Source organism: Dromaius novaehollandiae, chromosome 6 (genome assembly GCF_036370855.1).
Source record: "Dromaius novaehollandiae isolate bDroNov1 chromosome 6, bDroNov1.hap1, whole genome shotgun sequence".
Classification (NCBI taxonomy): Eukaryota; Metazoa; Chordata; class Aves; order Casuariiformes; family Dromaiidae; genus Dromaius; species Dromaius novaehollandiae.
The window spans coordinates 46,752,478-46,768,777 of record NC_088103.1 but is presented as its reverse complement, the minus strand read 5'-3'; the positions used below and the strand labels follow the sequence as shown (position 1 = coordinate 46,768,777).

General features: G+C 40.3%; 1 protein-coding gene across 2 annotated transcripts in view; it reads right to left on the bottom strand.

Annotated features, from left to right (window-relative positions):
• Positions 1–16,300, bottom strand: part of DOCK1 (dedicator of cytokinesis 1) — a 299,358-nt gene that overhangs the window by 46,767 nt on the left and 236,291 nt on the right. For both annotated transcript variants that reach the window (XM_026115844.2, XM_026115845.2), the window contains exons 34-39: positions 16,085–16,170; positions 15,741–15,897; positions 14,122–14,162; positions 13,111–13,201; positions 8,465–8,584; positions 111–200 (exon numbers count right to left, since the gene is read on the bottom strand). In XM_026115844.2, coding sequence (XP_025971629.2) covers positions 111–200; positions 8,465–8,584; positions 13,111–13,201; positions 14,122–14,162; positions 15,741–15,897; positions 16,085–16,170 — 585 coding nt within the window. The remainder of the gene's footprint in view (positions 1–110; positions 201–8,464; positions 8,585–13,110; positions 13,202–14,121; positions 14,163–15,740; positions 15,898–16,084; positions 16,171–16,300) is intronic.

Genomic DNA, 16,300 nt, shown 5'->3' with positions numbered 1-16,300 from the left:
ATTTTTGCATTATATTAACATAAGAGAAATTTTCAATATTATTCTAAAAGCTTAAAAATTATAACCTGGAAAATCTATCACAGTATCTACGTTATTTTATAAAAACCTACCAGTAGTTCACTGAGTTGTTCATAATCAAACATTTCATTTTCATACTGCTCTGCAAGTTCTTTACCCAAGGCAATGGCCTCTTCCCACATCTGTTGGAAAAAAACACCAAAAACCAACTAAACAAAAAACCTTAATTACATACCTTAGTTAAACCACAAAATCAGAATAAAATAAATCTTAGTAAAATGTATTGTGTGACGTGCCTGAAAACACAGTGCATAAGACGTGCCAAATAGCTGCGGGAGCTTTACCCACACGTGTCTCTCTTGAGTGCAAATCAAGTAAAATGATCAAATTATTTCAGAAATAAAATGACTCCTGCTAGCCCAGCTAGAGATCCAATAATGTGTACACACGGCCTGCCCACCAAGAAACCCAGAGCCTAGCACTTCAGATATATGTTGTTGATTGATTATAGTTTATAATCACCCTCCTCTCTCTAATATCTATAATGTAGATTAGACAGGACAGGCAATTTGCAGATATTGCTTTCAACAAATATTCATTATATTTCCATTGGCTCTTTTTCTTCTCTTGTTCTTCAACCATGAAATGCAGCAGGCATCTCAACTGACCCAAAGTAATTTAACAATATCCTTCAGCTCTTTAGAAGCCAACAATCTTAATGAGGAGCAGCAAGAATGTTTTTAAATGTGTATTTTTCTTTTTTTTCTGCATTGAATGTAAAGCACCACTCCAAACCAAAAAGGTGCTTAAATTAGCACACCAGGAAATCCAAGGCCAAACTTGATGGTCTGTCTCTGCTGCTGAAATTTGGCTGGCACTGCTGACCTCGCTTTGTAAAAAAAAATATGAGAGCTGGAATGAGTTATAAATCAATTTGTTTCATATTACTCTTCATCTTAAATTTAAATCCCCTGTCCACACCACCTAATACTCTTCTCGGTATCACGCCACGCATTGCTCGCCTTGGTGAAATACAGAGAGACGGATGCAGCTTCAAAGAGCGGGAGGCGAGCAGAGGGTTGAGGGAAAGGGCTGGACATGTTCCCCCATCACTCCCCAAAGACATCTGCCTTATGCGGGGGGAAAAAAAAGACTTTCAGATAAAGCATCACCAGCTTGCTAGAGATGACAAGAGCTAGATGCTGGGAGGAGAGGAGAAGAGAGGAGAGAGAACGGCAATCCTGGGAAACCTTCATGACTGCAACCAATTCCTGTGTCTATCCCATGGAGACCTGCTTGACCTCGCTGCACAAACCAGAAACATTCTACCAAAAAAAGAAAAAAAAGTCCAAAAAATCTCCAAAATACACAAATGAAAAAAAAGAAAAAATCCCATAGCTCAAAGCTAAAATTAATAAATGTTGGGTAAATTTTCTTTGCCTTTTGATCTGCAAGTTGAAATCACATTTATTAGTATTTCAGGAAGACTTGGGAAAAACAAGACTTTTAGGAAATGTCCTAATTCTAGACACTGAGGCTTTGAAAACCAAACCAAACCACTAAAGGTTCATAAGGCTCGTGGTATTACTGTGACTGCCGGCAACACTGACCTGATCTGTGTACCAGCTAAGGGGTCGAACAGGCCACAGGGACACGTGGTTGATGCTGTCAAGGTCAGGGAAGCAAGAAAGAAAATATGGGCCAGGAACTTCCCCAGAAGCTGCTGGCATGTCTCAGTGAGAAAAGGGAGCTTCTGAGTCCTAAAGAAAAAATCCTCTGCCCCTCAAAAAGAATGGATGCATGTTCTCCAACGGGACGGACGGTTGGGCAAATGGAAGCTGAATAGTGACCTAATTTAACACAGGAGCTCATGAGGTGTTGCATCTGCCACCTACATTAACCTCTCTTTGTGACTTCAGGTGATATTGGACTGTTCATCTGATTTTTCTCATTTCTACAGCAGGGTTCACAATACTCTTTTCCTAGGGAAGAGGACTGGAATGAGCACGAGTTACCTAATGTCTGTAAAGTGCTTTGAAGATGAAAAAATGCATCAGAAAGCCTAATTACAACCACCAGAATGAGAATCCACATCTGCAGACAATCACAGGGCAGTTGTTACACTCGGGAACGCAACTTCTGAAAAACGGAAGGTTTGCAAAGTTTTTACCCATATTATATGTCTAATCTAGAATGATGATATAGAAATATATTTTTATCTCTAAACAAAAATTAACATGACTTTAAGAGTAAAGGAATATTTAGGGAAAAAATGAGCATATTCTTACATTTTAGGCTAGGTTAATTTGGGCTCAGAGGAGCAATATCCTACCACTTTATAGAAAGTAAACAAATATTCATAGTTGTTTGATAAGTCAGCAAGAGAACCCTTTCAAAAATCATTTAACCTTTCTTCACTTTGAATGCTGCCTCCTTTTTAACTTCAGTCATCCATAACTTCTTTTGCACATTTTCATTTCAAAGAAAATGGCGTTGCCGTAATTTCATTGCATCTGTTTTCTCTTTGCATGCTCCAAATTTAACTAGTCACTCTCCAAAGCAGAAGCACTTCTACTCTCTCTGCCTTTGTGAAAACATTTGTAGATGATCCGAGTCAAGCAGTTGTGTGGCAAACAGGATTTGCAATAAATGGTAGTCTATATAATTCTAGAGTTGCATTACCATTTTTATTTCTGCAGTGCCCAGATGCCATCGAACCCCGACCTGCACTGCGTGCACAGAAACGTCTATCGGTAGTGCAGCGATGCTAAAGACGACGAATCCTCACGCCCTACCTGGAGGCAAGGTGAGGCGGGAGGTGCAGCTTCAGCTGACTCAGCTCTACTTCTGGCTCTGCCACCGATTAAATTATGACTTTGACAGAACTGTATCTTTTTTGTGAGTTCTTTCCCTTCCCATCCCTGTCAGTCAAGACTGTAAACACTTCAGCGCAGATGCCGTGGTTTTACAGAGCTGAGCAGAAGGAGCCCCCCCATCTTGATCAACAGCTTTAGATGTTACTGAATATCAATATTAATAATGATTTTTATAGATGTTACAGACCAGAGAGCCTAAGAAATGTATCTTCAAATTAAATATGATATAGATTTAGTTTATCTCGATTACACACCCAGTAGTCGCACAATCCTAGCATTCTTCCATTTAATAACCATTCCCTTATCTGTAGCTGTAGCTGAACAGGAAAAAAAAACAGATTCTATGAACACACTTGTTTCTGACTTAAATTACTGAAATTACTTTTAATAGAATTCTCTAAAAGTTAGTTTACAAGTTATACTAATTATATTCTGTCACATCATTTTTACATGGAACACCTTCAGGTACAAATCACAGATAAAACCATTCTTCTGCTATTATACCACAAATACGTGATAGAACTGCCCAACTACGGGATGAGATTCTTTCAATTTTTGCCTATGTCTAAACTTCCTTGAGCCAAGGAGTCTGAGCAAAGGACCCACTTTTTGTTGTTACTACTTCTCAAAAATCCTGCTCTGCTCCAGCATCTCTCTTTTGAAATCCAATAGTCCAGCTCAATCCTGCGAAGGAGCAGTGAGGAGTTGTATTATAAGACTCAATTTGTAAAATGTCAAGTGCCCTGAACTTCCAAGGTCCACAAGTCAATTAACCACTTGGCTTTTCTCTATATTGTTTGTTCAACCGGACTAAAACACCTGCAATGTTCCTTTGTGGGGAAACAGGAAAATAAAACTAAACCTGGTAATTTATTTTTAACATCACAAAGCAAACAGGAACAGCGCGTTTAAAATACCCTGCACAGTCCTCTGAAAAATTTCTCTATTTACTACAGAGCAAATTTATTCAGGTGAGGACAGCGTGGTTGCGGCAAAGGATTCTGATAAATGAAATGTATATTCTTGAAGGTCAGTAACTCCCCATCTGCTGCCTCACAGATTTCCCGCACTGGAACTTTTCCCAGGCTTGCCTCGGACACGGCAGGTCTTCTGGAGGAGCGAGCCGTACGGGGAGCTACCACACAGGATTTCTGTGCTGTACAACTCATTAATGCAAGAAACAATTTATCTGGAGAGGGTACAAGCGAAAGGTTCCTGATATTGGAAGAAAAATGCTTCCTTTATGCTGAAAGCATAGGAAAAATGTGCATAACCTAAATCTAGTTATGTGGACACAGGCTGCAAATTTTTATGGGGGGGACTTTGAAGATGCAGAAGGAGACCTTTTCATGGCAAAATTTGCAATTTAATTTATTTTTGAAGTTTAGATTACTTGTTGCCCAGAAAGAACTGCAGCGTCCAACTTCGTTTCTGAGTTCTTTCATAGCAGGAATGGAGGATGTTAGGATGGTTTTTAGCTCCTGCTGAGTTAATGGCCAATAAAAATGAAATATTCAAGGATAAGAATATTATCATGCAACATTCTGAAGTATTAGGGGAATTATAAACACTGTCTACACTTCAGATAATATCAGATAACCGTTAAAGCTTAATATTCTTAATGAAACATTAAAACGCCATATTTCTCTACTGTTAGCACTGTATTTAAGAGTTGCAAGATGGCTGGAAACCCTTTAAAACGACTTGCTATATTCACTTGGAACGTGATCACACACTGTATCTTTGATCCCTGAAGACGGTCTGCTTTCTGCACAGGCTTAAGACATGAAGTGGGATATAAGCTGGACACAAGCCGTGTACTGACTCTTTGCAAACAGGTGGATTTCTCCAGTATCCTGTTAGCTGGAAAAAAAGGCATTCCTTGCCATATCCCATGAACTGGAAAAGGCACCTGAAGGCAAAAGCACGGCTTTTCCTGGAAATTTTCAAATATTTTGTGTTTTGTGGCTCCAGCAAAACAGCAAAAGCTTTTTGGAAGGGGGAGGAAGGAGGGAGGGGGCGAGCCAGCAATGTGCAGTTATTTATTTTTTTCTCTCTGGGACGAGCGCTTTCAGTTTCCGAAGTAGCCGCAGAAAGCGGCTAATTTATGGATTGCGGCAGCCACCGGCAAACTGGAAACACGCTACCGCTTGCACGTTTTACTGCGAAGGAATCAGAGTGCTGCCGCCTCCTTTAGAGCCGCAGAGACCGCCTAAGTCTGTTCATAAATGATACCTCTGCCAAGGACACCAGACTATTTCTTGGCTCCAGGAATATATTAGCAATGACTAACACCAATGGTTCCACACCGGCGAAATTTCACCCCACGTCTCTTTATTACTGCCACTATTTTTCCTTCTCATCATGATATGCTCAAGCCTAGCAATTTTCAGCAAAGTCCTTGGATTAAGTGTTTTATTGGAAATTACAAGGCTTCAGCAAAACATAGTAAGAGCAAACACTTCGGAGCGGTTCAAAGGATAAGTCAGACTGCAAGTGATAAATGTGAAGATGAAGCTTTTAAGGGCAAAAGCCCAGCGAGATGAAGATGAGACTGAAAAGTTCCACACAAAGAAGGGGAATGATCTAGGGGAGAAAGAAAACCATGCAAGCACTAGGGAAACTCGGAGGGGAGAACATACTATTTTGGAAAGGAGCAGCTTAGAAAGGTAATTCTGAATTATTGAAAAAAGAATCAAATCCATAAAGTAGGAGAGCAAAATACAGAAATTGTATCTGTAGATGGTAATTTCATAAAGGTTAAGGATGTGCTTCAGCTTTAGCAAATACTGTTTTCAGGACTGAAGGTCAAATATAAGTCAAAAAGCAAGACTGCTAAGAAAAATCTATTAAAAATGAGAATGAGGAATACTAAATGTGTCTCAAACAACCAAAGCAGGATACTCAGGGCAAAGGCCAGTATTCTGCTCTCACCAAAACGATACCCAGTGAAAGCCCCCACTCAGGCTTATTATAGGCTGAATTTCTCAGGTACTTCTGGTCTAGAAGTGGTACACTTCTGTGTACAGTGAATGCCAACGATTATACCTTCCCGCAAATTCACCCCGCTGTCAATGTGAATTTGGGGGAATAAGTTTCCTGGTTGTTCTACACAAGGAAATTCCTCCTGGGAAATCACTGAGCTACGAGAGAAGGATCGTGATCATCGAGAGGCTGAACTACGTCTCCCGTTACAAAAAAGGCCCATGTTTTAATACCAAGCGTTGCCTCTTGAGGAATCCCCCTCTGCCATTCCTCCTACGCTATGTGTCTAACCATGTCCACCTCTCCCTCAAGTCCTCTCCTTCCCACCAGTCTCGCCGGCTGGAGGGGAAGCAGAAGGGAAGGGATGCTCACAACCGCTTTAAATGGAAAACAAAAATTACGGAGCGTCTGTAAAAGCCTGGATGTAGCTCTGGGTCTTCAGTGTAAAAAGGCCCTTTAACATCTCTTACAACTTTACGGGAAGAGAAAGCAAAGTGGTAGGATCAACGCAGAGGGAACCGTCAGGCAGAGACACCCGTGCAAGCCTGGGGCAGGAACGGCTTAGCGTATCTAGCAGTAGTACTCCAAAAATGCACAGCAAATGCCATTTCAGATGTGTTATTCATCAGGGAATGGCACAGTTTAAGCAACTGCTGGACTAAATTTGCAAACTGCGTTGGTAAACGTAAAAAGTTGATCTAACCTCATGTGGGCACATCCCGATTGAGAGTCTCTTCATTCACAGAGGAAAAACAGCTTAATTCTACTGCGAAAACTTCAGCTTTGAACTTCCTGACTTTTGAAAATTCACGGAAGATATTCATATTCTCAGGGTATATTGATTTTCTTTCCCTTTTCATTGAAGGATATGAAAAATTCTGTCACCACCGGCTCAGCTGATTAGGAAAGGAGTGCTTTAAAAATGAACTGTTTGCTCACAAAAAAAATTAAGCAGGAATCCTATGACCTAAGTCGTGCAAAGGAGATGGGATTAAGCAATTACAGTGGTTCCCTCGATGTCACAGTTCACAAATAAATTTTAGAAGAATGAAGATTCTTTATCTAAATATGAGGGAAAAGGGTAGACACAGAATAGCCCTTTCAGTGCTATTTCTTCTGAAAGCAGACAGATCCTTCTCTTATTTCTAGCTGTACGATCTGAGAAAAAATTACGAATGGTTGCTCCGTCTAACAACGGTCTCTCAAGCGTGGATGCCGTGCTGTGTAATGTGGCACCCGATGAAAAGTGAGCAGCAGGTATTTTGCCTGCTGTTTATATAAACAGCTCATTAGTGCTATCAGCAGAAATGGGCGCAGACAACCTTCACATAGATTGTTTTCAGTACAGATGAAAGGAAACCATAGCTTTTAATTTACAGCTCAAATGCAGTGGCCTGGCGCTCAGAAGAGCAATTCCCATCGACTGTATACTTGCACCATAAAAGAGAAACTGCAACCTATAAAAATGTAAAACAACAACATAAAGATATGCAACTTCTGACTCTTCCTTTCAAGAGAGGAGTGTAATATTAAAATCAATCTACTTTTAAATCAAATATGACCCAAATTGTAATTGGGTTCTTCTTCTTAACAGTTGTTAAAGGGTTAGTAAAAGTTTTATGGAAAGCAGAAGTGTGCCACAGAAATACACTTGTCCTGTTTGAGTAGCTCGGCTCTATGACAATCTAGGAATAAAACTCGTTAACATCATTTAGTAACCATTTCTAAACATAGCATTAAGATAAGGCATAGCATTTGACCTTTTAAACAAAGTTTCTGTCAAAATACTAATATGACTTGGCTGAAAACTCACTTGGTAATATGAGGTGGTTGGATAACATTCAAGTTCTCCCAGAAAATGACATTTTCGTTTGCACTACGTTGATGCAACAAAAATTGCTTTTAAAAACCTGAGTTTATGTTTCTGAAATATTCTGGCGCAGAGCTTTCCACCTCTATATTTAAACACTGTCTGCATGAAATGACCAAACAGGGATACGTCTCTAATTCTTTGTCTACTGAGCTACAAACCCTCATCGCTGTGGACAGGTAACACCAACACCCACCCCTTCCACCATGCAACGTGAAATCCAAACTCATCCTGCAAAAAAGAAGCAATTGCAAAGAAATAGTCTCATGTGATCGTTCTCTCCTCCACCTTCTTAGGGTACGAACCACACAGGCATCCTTTCTCTGAGGGAATTATTTTGCCTACGCAAGAATAAGCAAGGGCAGCTGAAGCACTAGCCAGCAGAGCTATTGCAATGGCCAAAGAAAATAAGTCCCCCCAAATGAGATGCATCGCTACTGACTTTTTCCCCCTCTCTGTAGCATCATATGCACATATATTTATCCTTAACACAGCACTTATAAACGTACCATTGATTCTTCTTTTTACTATTACTTTTTTGGTATTATTAAGTGCTAGCGGGCAAACTGTTTAAATAAAACACTCCAAATCATAACTTATAAGAAGTTTAAAGCTCCCTGAAGGTCACTTGATGCAAGCTGTGTTTACTGTTCGACTGCCAGTTAGAGAAAAAAAAGCAATGAAACATATTTGGGCTTTTTTCTTCCCTTTTTACCTTGCCCTTGTCAAAGTAATGGATAATTTCTTGATACAGCTGATCTTTCAACTGTCCTTGAGTAGCCGCCTGGTATCCATCCCGCTGGGTAAGGTGTGCTGCACATGCTTCTTCCGACCACTGGATAATACAAGAATAAAGAGGGGAAAAATGAAAGCAAATCAGAAGTGATGAAATGTGGCAGTAAAATTAGGCTAATTAAAATACACATTTTGATTTCAAAAAGTGATACCGCGGCTAATGCAATAACCAAGATTTTACTGCAGTTGTGTAATTTGATTCCTTGGGCGCGAGGATCATTTATTTGAATGCTGTAATTAGAGGCTAATTACAGATATCAGCTAAAAGGAAACTTCTTGAAGTGGTTTCCTCTCCTCCCCAACGCATTTGATGCGCCTGACCTTGGCCTGCTGATTAGCACAGCCTGCGAGGTATCAAATCAACATGAGCAGGTTTTTGCTGGGAGAAACCCTGAAGCCAAGCTACATCAATGCAAGTGGAAAGGGCTATAGACACAGAAGCTAAAGAGCTAAGCTCTGCTGGGAATCTCGGGAGGCATGGAAAAGAGCAACTAAAATCATAAAGCCTGCTTACTCTTAGACACTTGCTGCTCTTCCAGCTTGCTGGAGGATTTGACCACGAGATGAACCTTGAAGACCGCGGGAGTAAATAACTACCGCTGTTGGTTCGCTGAATGCCCAGCTCCAAGCGGACCGAGCAATTCCCTACGGCTTTCTCTCTTCCACCGGCATTTTCGAGGGTCCAGGGAGGCAGGGCATAGCCCAAACTGCTGGACTCCAGCCTTCACACCAGCTCTTCCACCTCTCTCTCCCCTCCGCCCACCACTCTTCCCTAACTGGAGATGAGACGATACTGGAGCTTCTCCCTCCCCAGGGTGCTAATAGTATATGCTGCCTTTACATAGCTACCTACTTGCACAAAGCTGGCAGGCAATTAATACCTCTGAGGCTCACAAAAGCCCATCAAATCAAATGGAATTTGTCACTGATTGCAAAAGAGCCAGGGAGAGGAGCTCCGACATGACCTGTTGCCTTAAGAAACCAAGTTTAAAAAAAAGAATTAAAAAATTAAAGGAACTGCCCCCTTTCTCCTCTAAAGAGCAAAGCTGCCATAGAAGGAGGATTGCCCACAGAAATAAAATGGTTTAACTTCCAGAAAGGAACGAACCCCTATGAGGATCAGCAATTCACAGATTTATTCATAGAATTGGTCAGTGCTGTTATATCATCTAGTTTTAGCTCCTGTATACTATATTTTACCTAATTACTTCTTTATTTGGCCAAGATTTTTGTGCCTGACTAAAGCATAATTTATGTTTGGCTAAAGTGTATCTCACAAAATCGTATTTTGCCTTTTTCTGGAAACAGGAAGGAATGAGGGCTACACCCCAGCCCTTGGTAGCGTCTTCCAGTGGTTACACACTGTCTGATGTAGATGTGTCTTGACTACAGTTTTGAACTTTAAGCTGCTTTAGAAGGCTCTTCAATACTATTTTCTTCCCCTGAAGATAGGCACGTGGTGCAAACCAAGTTGATCTCTTTTTGGCCGGGCAGCCAGAGAAAAATTTCTCACTGACGGAAGCTTTCTCCAGTTCTCACACTGTTTTCAGCTCGCTCTCAAACCCTTTCCAATTTTTAATTCTTTCTAAAAATACGCACATAAAATAATATTGCAGCCTGCGTTTGAACGAAGCCTTTTTTCCAAAGATCTAGCCTAACCTCTGCAAGAGATGATGCTGGAACACAGGCTAGAATTTAAATACAAGTGATCTGGTGAGGTTTTAAAATCTCCACTGCTTTCATGAAAATAGACCTCTTTTGTACAGTAAAGCCATGTTTCCGAGCAACTCAAACTCCATGGGATCCTACAATGCAGTAACTTTTTTTTTCCAGTGTCAGTGTCTTCTGTTAGTTTTCAGCACCTTAATCTTGAATAACTGGGTTAAAAATAAAATTTAAGTCTCTTCTCCAAAGTGCAATTCGTCAGCTTGCAGTAATCCGCCAAAAACGATGCTGACTCTCTCTCCACCCAGACAGCATTCTTGCAAATTGAGAGGTGGATTTCTCAAAAGCTCCAAGCCTTGACCTAAATGTGATCCCCTTAAAATCAGTGTGATGAAGCATATGCCAATGCTGCGTGTCATTGAAAACCCTGTCCTCAAGCTATGACAGCAGAATCCTGGGGCACTCAATAGCTCCGAGTGACCCACACCACAATACTGAAGCCACAGGGTTTCTTGCTGCTACTTTGGAAGCAATGCTGAGCCCCTCTGCCCACCGCTAACTCATGCTAATGACAGGACATTCCTTTAGACAGATCAATATCCACTTATCATAAAGTAATTCCAAATTATAACACGTGTATTTACAAATAAACACGTAATACCCTCCTGAGTTTTGAGAAGCCAGGATAAATACTACCCTTATGTTTCCCATCTTCTGTTGATTTGCATTATAAGAGAAGAAAACTGGATTTGTTCTGGATATTTATTTCAGGAAAATAAAAGGAGCAAATGAAGATACTCATCCAGTCTCTGAAGACATGCCGTAAGAAAGAAAAACTGGCTAAACTCTAATTTAAGGTCATATAAAGCCTATCGATTAGAGAATTCAGGACATAACGGGTAAAATTCAGAATGACATTTTATGGCACTGTTCATTCCACCATTTTCAAGCAAATGCAGCACCTATAGAAGGGGAGGCTTTATCTTGTCTAAAGGGTTCACTCATGCGAGGTGCAATAAGCAAGCATGATGCAATTTGTCAGTCCTGTTTTACTTTCCTCGCGGGAACGGGAGAGATCGTTCTGCTCAGAGAATCGGCTAGTTCCTCACTCAAACCTCTTCCCACAGGCAACTCGCTGGACCATTCTGGGCAACTGAAGGTGTCAAAGTCATCTCCTCAGCCCTCCGCCTCTCCGAGACATGTCTTGGCACAGAAAATTCTGTTACCAAACAAGTAACTCCCAACTGCCCCCGCTTCTAGTAATATTAATAATATTAACATTGCTCCAGTGCTTTTATGTGCCAGATGAATCTTACTGATGTTGCCTTTGTGTTGCAATCCTCAATCAATTTTAGAACAGAGTAAGTATATTTCAAAGTGTCTTAATTTAAATTGCAGAGGTATGGTTTGCATCATATTTAGTCTTATTACAGTTTGGATGCAGTTTACGCAGTGTTGAAGTAAAATAAATCTCGAAGCATCCTTTAAGAGCATTTCATTCCACTCCTTCCACTGCAACTTTTCAAAATAGATTGTTTCAACACTAACATTTCTCTCGAGATTGCGTAGAATAAATCAAAGATTGCTAAGAATAATTTGCTGCACAGAATGGAATAAAGTCCCTTGAAGAAAGCAGTTACCGCTAGCGTAGCTTCTGCAATAACACATACGGCTTGCAATACACGTGCCACTGGCATAAGAAACAGGTAACGGGGAAGATGCAGCTCTCGGTGATTCTGGTTTTGGGTGTCTGCCCGCTTACGAGCGGCGCTGCTCGGCCTCGGGCTGCGCACAAGGAACCGGACGGCAAAACCGCATCCAGAAAGGACGCAGAGAGCTGCAGGTCTCCCCGGAGAGGGAGAGGGAGATGGAGATTTCGCTGCGGGTGCCTGGAGGGGTGAAATGGGACTAAAACAAATGCTTCAGAAAACGCCGATTCTTACAAAATTCAGATTTCTACTTTTCTATCAACTGGTTTTTTAAGCATAAAACTCGCTGCTACTAATTTAGCAGTGACGTCGCTATATTGAAGATGCGATTTCAAAACGAAACATCTGCCACTAAGCACCGCTGAAATCCTCCCGAGTGATAACGCAGGGGACACGGCTGCGTGCGCTCCGGTATCTGTGACACAATTATGTCAACCAGCTGCACGTTTTAGACAACTCCACACACCAAAAAAATTCTCAGTGAAATTCCTGCACGATCAAACATGACTGATTGTCACTATATAGTGTTAAAAACTCAAATGCTTTATTTAGGTGTACCATGTATATATACATTGTATATATACAATTTTATTTATATTGCTGTTCTTCATGTAGGTTACACCAAAACACTCTGCAAAGAACAGCAATACGGTATGTCTCTAAGAGTGCTGTAAACTGTGTATCACTGCATTAACAGTAGACATACCTTTTAAAGGCGTGAACCTCGAAAGAGACCACTTGAATTTCTCTTTTATCATCCCAAATCAAAACTAAATGTACAGATCCCTAACAGCACCTAAGGGCAGTCTCTTCGCCTCACTTGCACTACTTCTGCATAAACAACTGGTGGACAGCTCGTTTACTGCAATACGTGCTAAGATGCTTCCACAGATTACATAATTGTCCTATTTAAAAGGAATTTACATTACAGTGAGCTTTGTAATCCAACCTGCAGCCTCTACTTGATTGCACTTCTGATCATTTTAGATCAAGATCAGTAAACCGCGCTCTGACACACTAATGACAGAGGGCTGACAGTTGCCTCAGCATGTATTCAGAGTGCAGTAATACACAACTGCGAAGTGAGAGGCAAAGCACAGATAGTTCATCAGTTCCCAAGACTGAAGAAACAATTCTGCCATTGGTTACTGGTACCGCGATTCTCAAAACTTCAATGCGTTTCAGTATTCACCTTAAGCAGCTTTGCATGCAGGAGTAACGTGTACGCGGCTTCCGTATAGTTGTCGCATTCTTTGTGCAGGTCGCAGAGTTTGTACAAATACCTACAAGTAACACAAGCACTGGTTCTTAAAATGCTACAAAATCATTTGTTTTGGAGATCGCAAAAGTTAAATTCTATGCTCAAACAGGTAAACGTATCTGGGATTATTTAAAGCTCCCATTTCTGTGTTTCAGATGAACTTTAAGGAGCATTTGCTTTTCTATTGCGTTTTTCTTCCAGTACCTATAAACGACTTGTGAAGAGTAACAAATTCAATACAGATTTTATTTAAGTAGTATTGTTCTAATTGTTCAGATATGGAGATAGATCTAGGTCTTGTCCCTTAATTTCAACATCATCATGCCCCTGGAAGGAGATTCTCTCCACTTGTTTTTTCTTTTTTTCCCCAAAGTTAAGAGGCATCTGAGAATGAATTCATGAATAATATTTAGATGCCAAAAATAGCAGTAAAAACACAAGCGTCATTGTTTTCGCATATCAGTCTAGCCAATTTTAAGCCAAAGTAAAAATAGAGGACTAGGAACCCTGAGGTTTACAAAAAGCATGACAACATATTACCATTTTTACTTCATACGAAAAATAGAATTTGAAAGGTTCCCAGAAGTTTTAAATTTAAAATAAGCATCAGTCATCATATGGATAGTCCTTTTTTTCCCCCTCCAACAGTCATATGTTTTGTAAGTCGCCAGAAAGTAAAATTATTTCTTCCTTAGTTTTACTTATTTTCCTTATAAAGGCATCATAATAAAATTGAAGGAGTTACAAAAAAAAAAGCTCATGAGTCTAAACCCTAATGCTCACTGTTCTCAATGAACTCAATGTACCTAAGCCCCAGGACAGGTATGCTTTTCTTTACTTCTTCCCCTCCAACCCCCAAATGATTGCTTAATAGAAACATAATTTTCTCCAATTGTGCTACAGTAAGTCAAGCAAAATCTGTCAGTGGTCATGTTTACAAACCTTATGTACATTTCTTCTCTCTCAATCTCTTTGTAGAAATTCTGAAATACAAAATTATTTTGTTACAAAGTCTTTGATTTCGCAGTCAGAAATGTATACAGAACATGCTCCAGATTAAAAATTCATAATTGCATAACATCAGCCTCAAAATCGCAAAATGAAATCTGCCTCTAGCGATAGAACACAAGTTATTTAACTTACAAAACCTAATGCTGTGATGATGTTTCATGATGTAGCATATTAGGGCTTATGTTTCATTGCAAAGGTTAAGAATTTGCAAGCGGAGTGCTGCTAGAAATTGCTGCTGGCATTTGCAAGTCACACATCATTAACCACTTGCAATTGAAATTTGGTAATGTACAAAACCATAATTTTAAGTAACTGTTGTACTATGGATTTAAAACTCTAAACCTTACTTGAGCAATACATCATCTGCTCTTGGATTCTAATATTTTCTTTGGGAATAGAAAGTTAGAATAGCGTTATTTATCTGGTTTCATATACCACACATCATCATCGCCTCCCCTTAAGACATATCTGAATGCCTCTGGCCTTGAGATAAACTAGTTAACACTACAAATATTGTAAATACAGGATATGATAAATTGGGCAAGATATTTAAGGCACTTCTGAATCCAATTTAAAGTTTGACTTGAAAAATTAACATATATCTAAGAAAACAAAACAGTCAGAAATTTATCCTTCAATGCATTAGGATAAATTTAAACAATAAATAAATCAGTCTGGGTAGCCACTAACACATGAGTAAGTCCAATATAGAACTGTTCCCGTCGAAGAGAGCCGCAGCAATATGATCGATACTCCGTACTGCTTTGCAAATGACTTGTAACGAAGGGAATGTGCCATTATAGCTAGTATACCTGCTCATTTCTTGTGAGCTCAGCTCCAGAGACGCACTGAACCAAACGAAACCATGCTACCTGAAATTTCTGCAGTCTGGTTTTTACCATTTGTGGGGGCTTTTTGTTCTTTTTTAAGTAGAAGACACTTCTGTGTTGGGGGAAATAACAAGCGTCCTGACATTTTTTGAGATGCAGACAGAGGGAAAACAAACTAAAATACCAATCGCAGTTTGTGATTTGATGCCTCCACACCCTCTCCCACTCTGATGGAGCAGGAGCGGGGCACGACGGCTGCGCTCCACGCGCCGAGGACGTCTGCAGCACTCACAAGTGCTAAAAAGCTGCCAAATATTTACACAGATCTTTCCAAAATGGCCTGCATGAAACCTCTCAGCCATATCACATTAGGCCGTAAACGCTGTGTGCCACAAGTTTAAACAAAATACAGTAGAAAAAGATCTAATCTAACTAGTACCAGCTTAGAGGTCTCTAAAATGTATTTTAATGTAATTTTTCCATAGGGGTTCATTTTGCGCTAGTAAAATCTCATATTGTAATGCTTCCACCAAAAAGCCTGACATGTATCTGGTGAGGAAGACCACCTACTGCTTCCAATTCTGCTTTAAATGGACAAAAGTTTAGCTGGTCTCTAACTGGACAGTGACCCAGACACAAACCGAGCCTCCTGCGAAAGGTGTTAAAGGAAACGTGGAGTGAGCGATGGTGCCGCGGGGCTGCTCCCCTCTCCCGGCTTACCAGCACGTTGACGGTGCAGCTCATGCGGTTCTCCTTGTTCTCGTCGTGCATTATGGTCCGGTAGTCCAACAGCCTCTCCATTAAGCGGACAACGAGTTTCACAAAAGTTTCTCCACTTTTAGCAAGGTATTTGTGCTTTCGGCAGTGCTCCAGGAGACTAGGAAACAATTACATATGCCTTGTTAATCACACGCAGAAAAAAGAGCTTGACTCAGGTGCAATTTTAAATATTGTGCATCATTAACAGATTTTAATTACTTCTGGGCTACAAAGTTCATTGTAGTCTAATTGCTCTCTCTCCTGACTTCATGGTGACATAAATCCCGCTGCTGATCAACACTTACATTTTGTCAAATAACACTTTGTACTGCTCGTCTCCTCTGCCTCCTTCCACTTCATGATCCAGTTTTGTGATGATCTCATTTTCAAACTATAATTAAACAAAGCAAGCGTAAATAATCAGATGGCAAATATTTCACATTATTGCTGTGGCCTAAATGGTTCAGAGAGTGGTTGGGTATCTCTGCGAGATGTTTTAAAGCCTGATTGCCTTTAAGAGT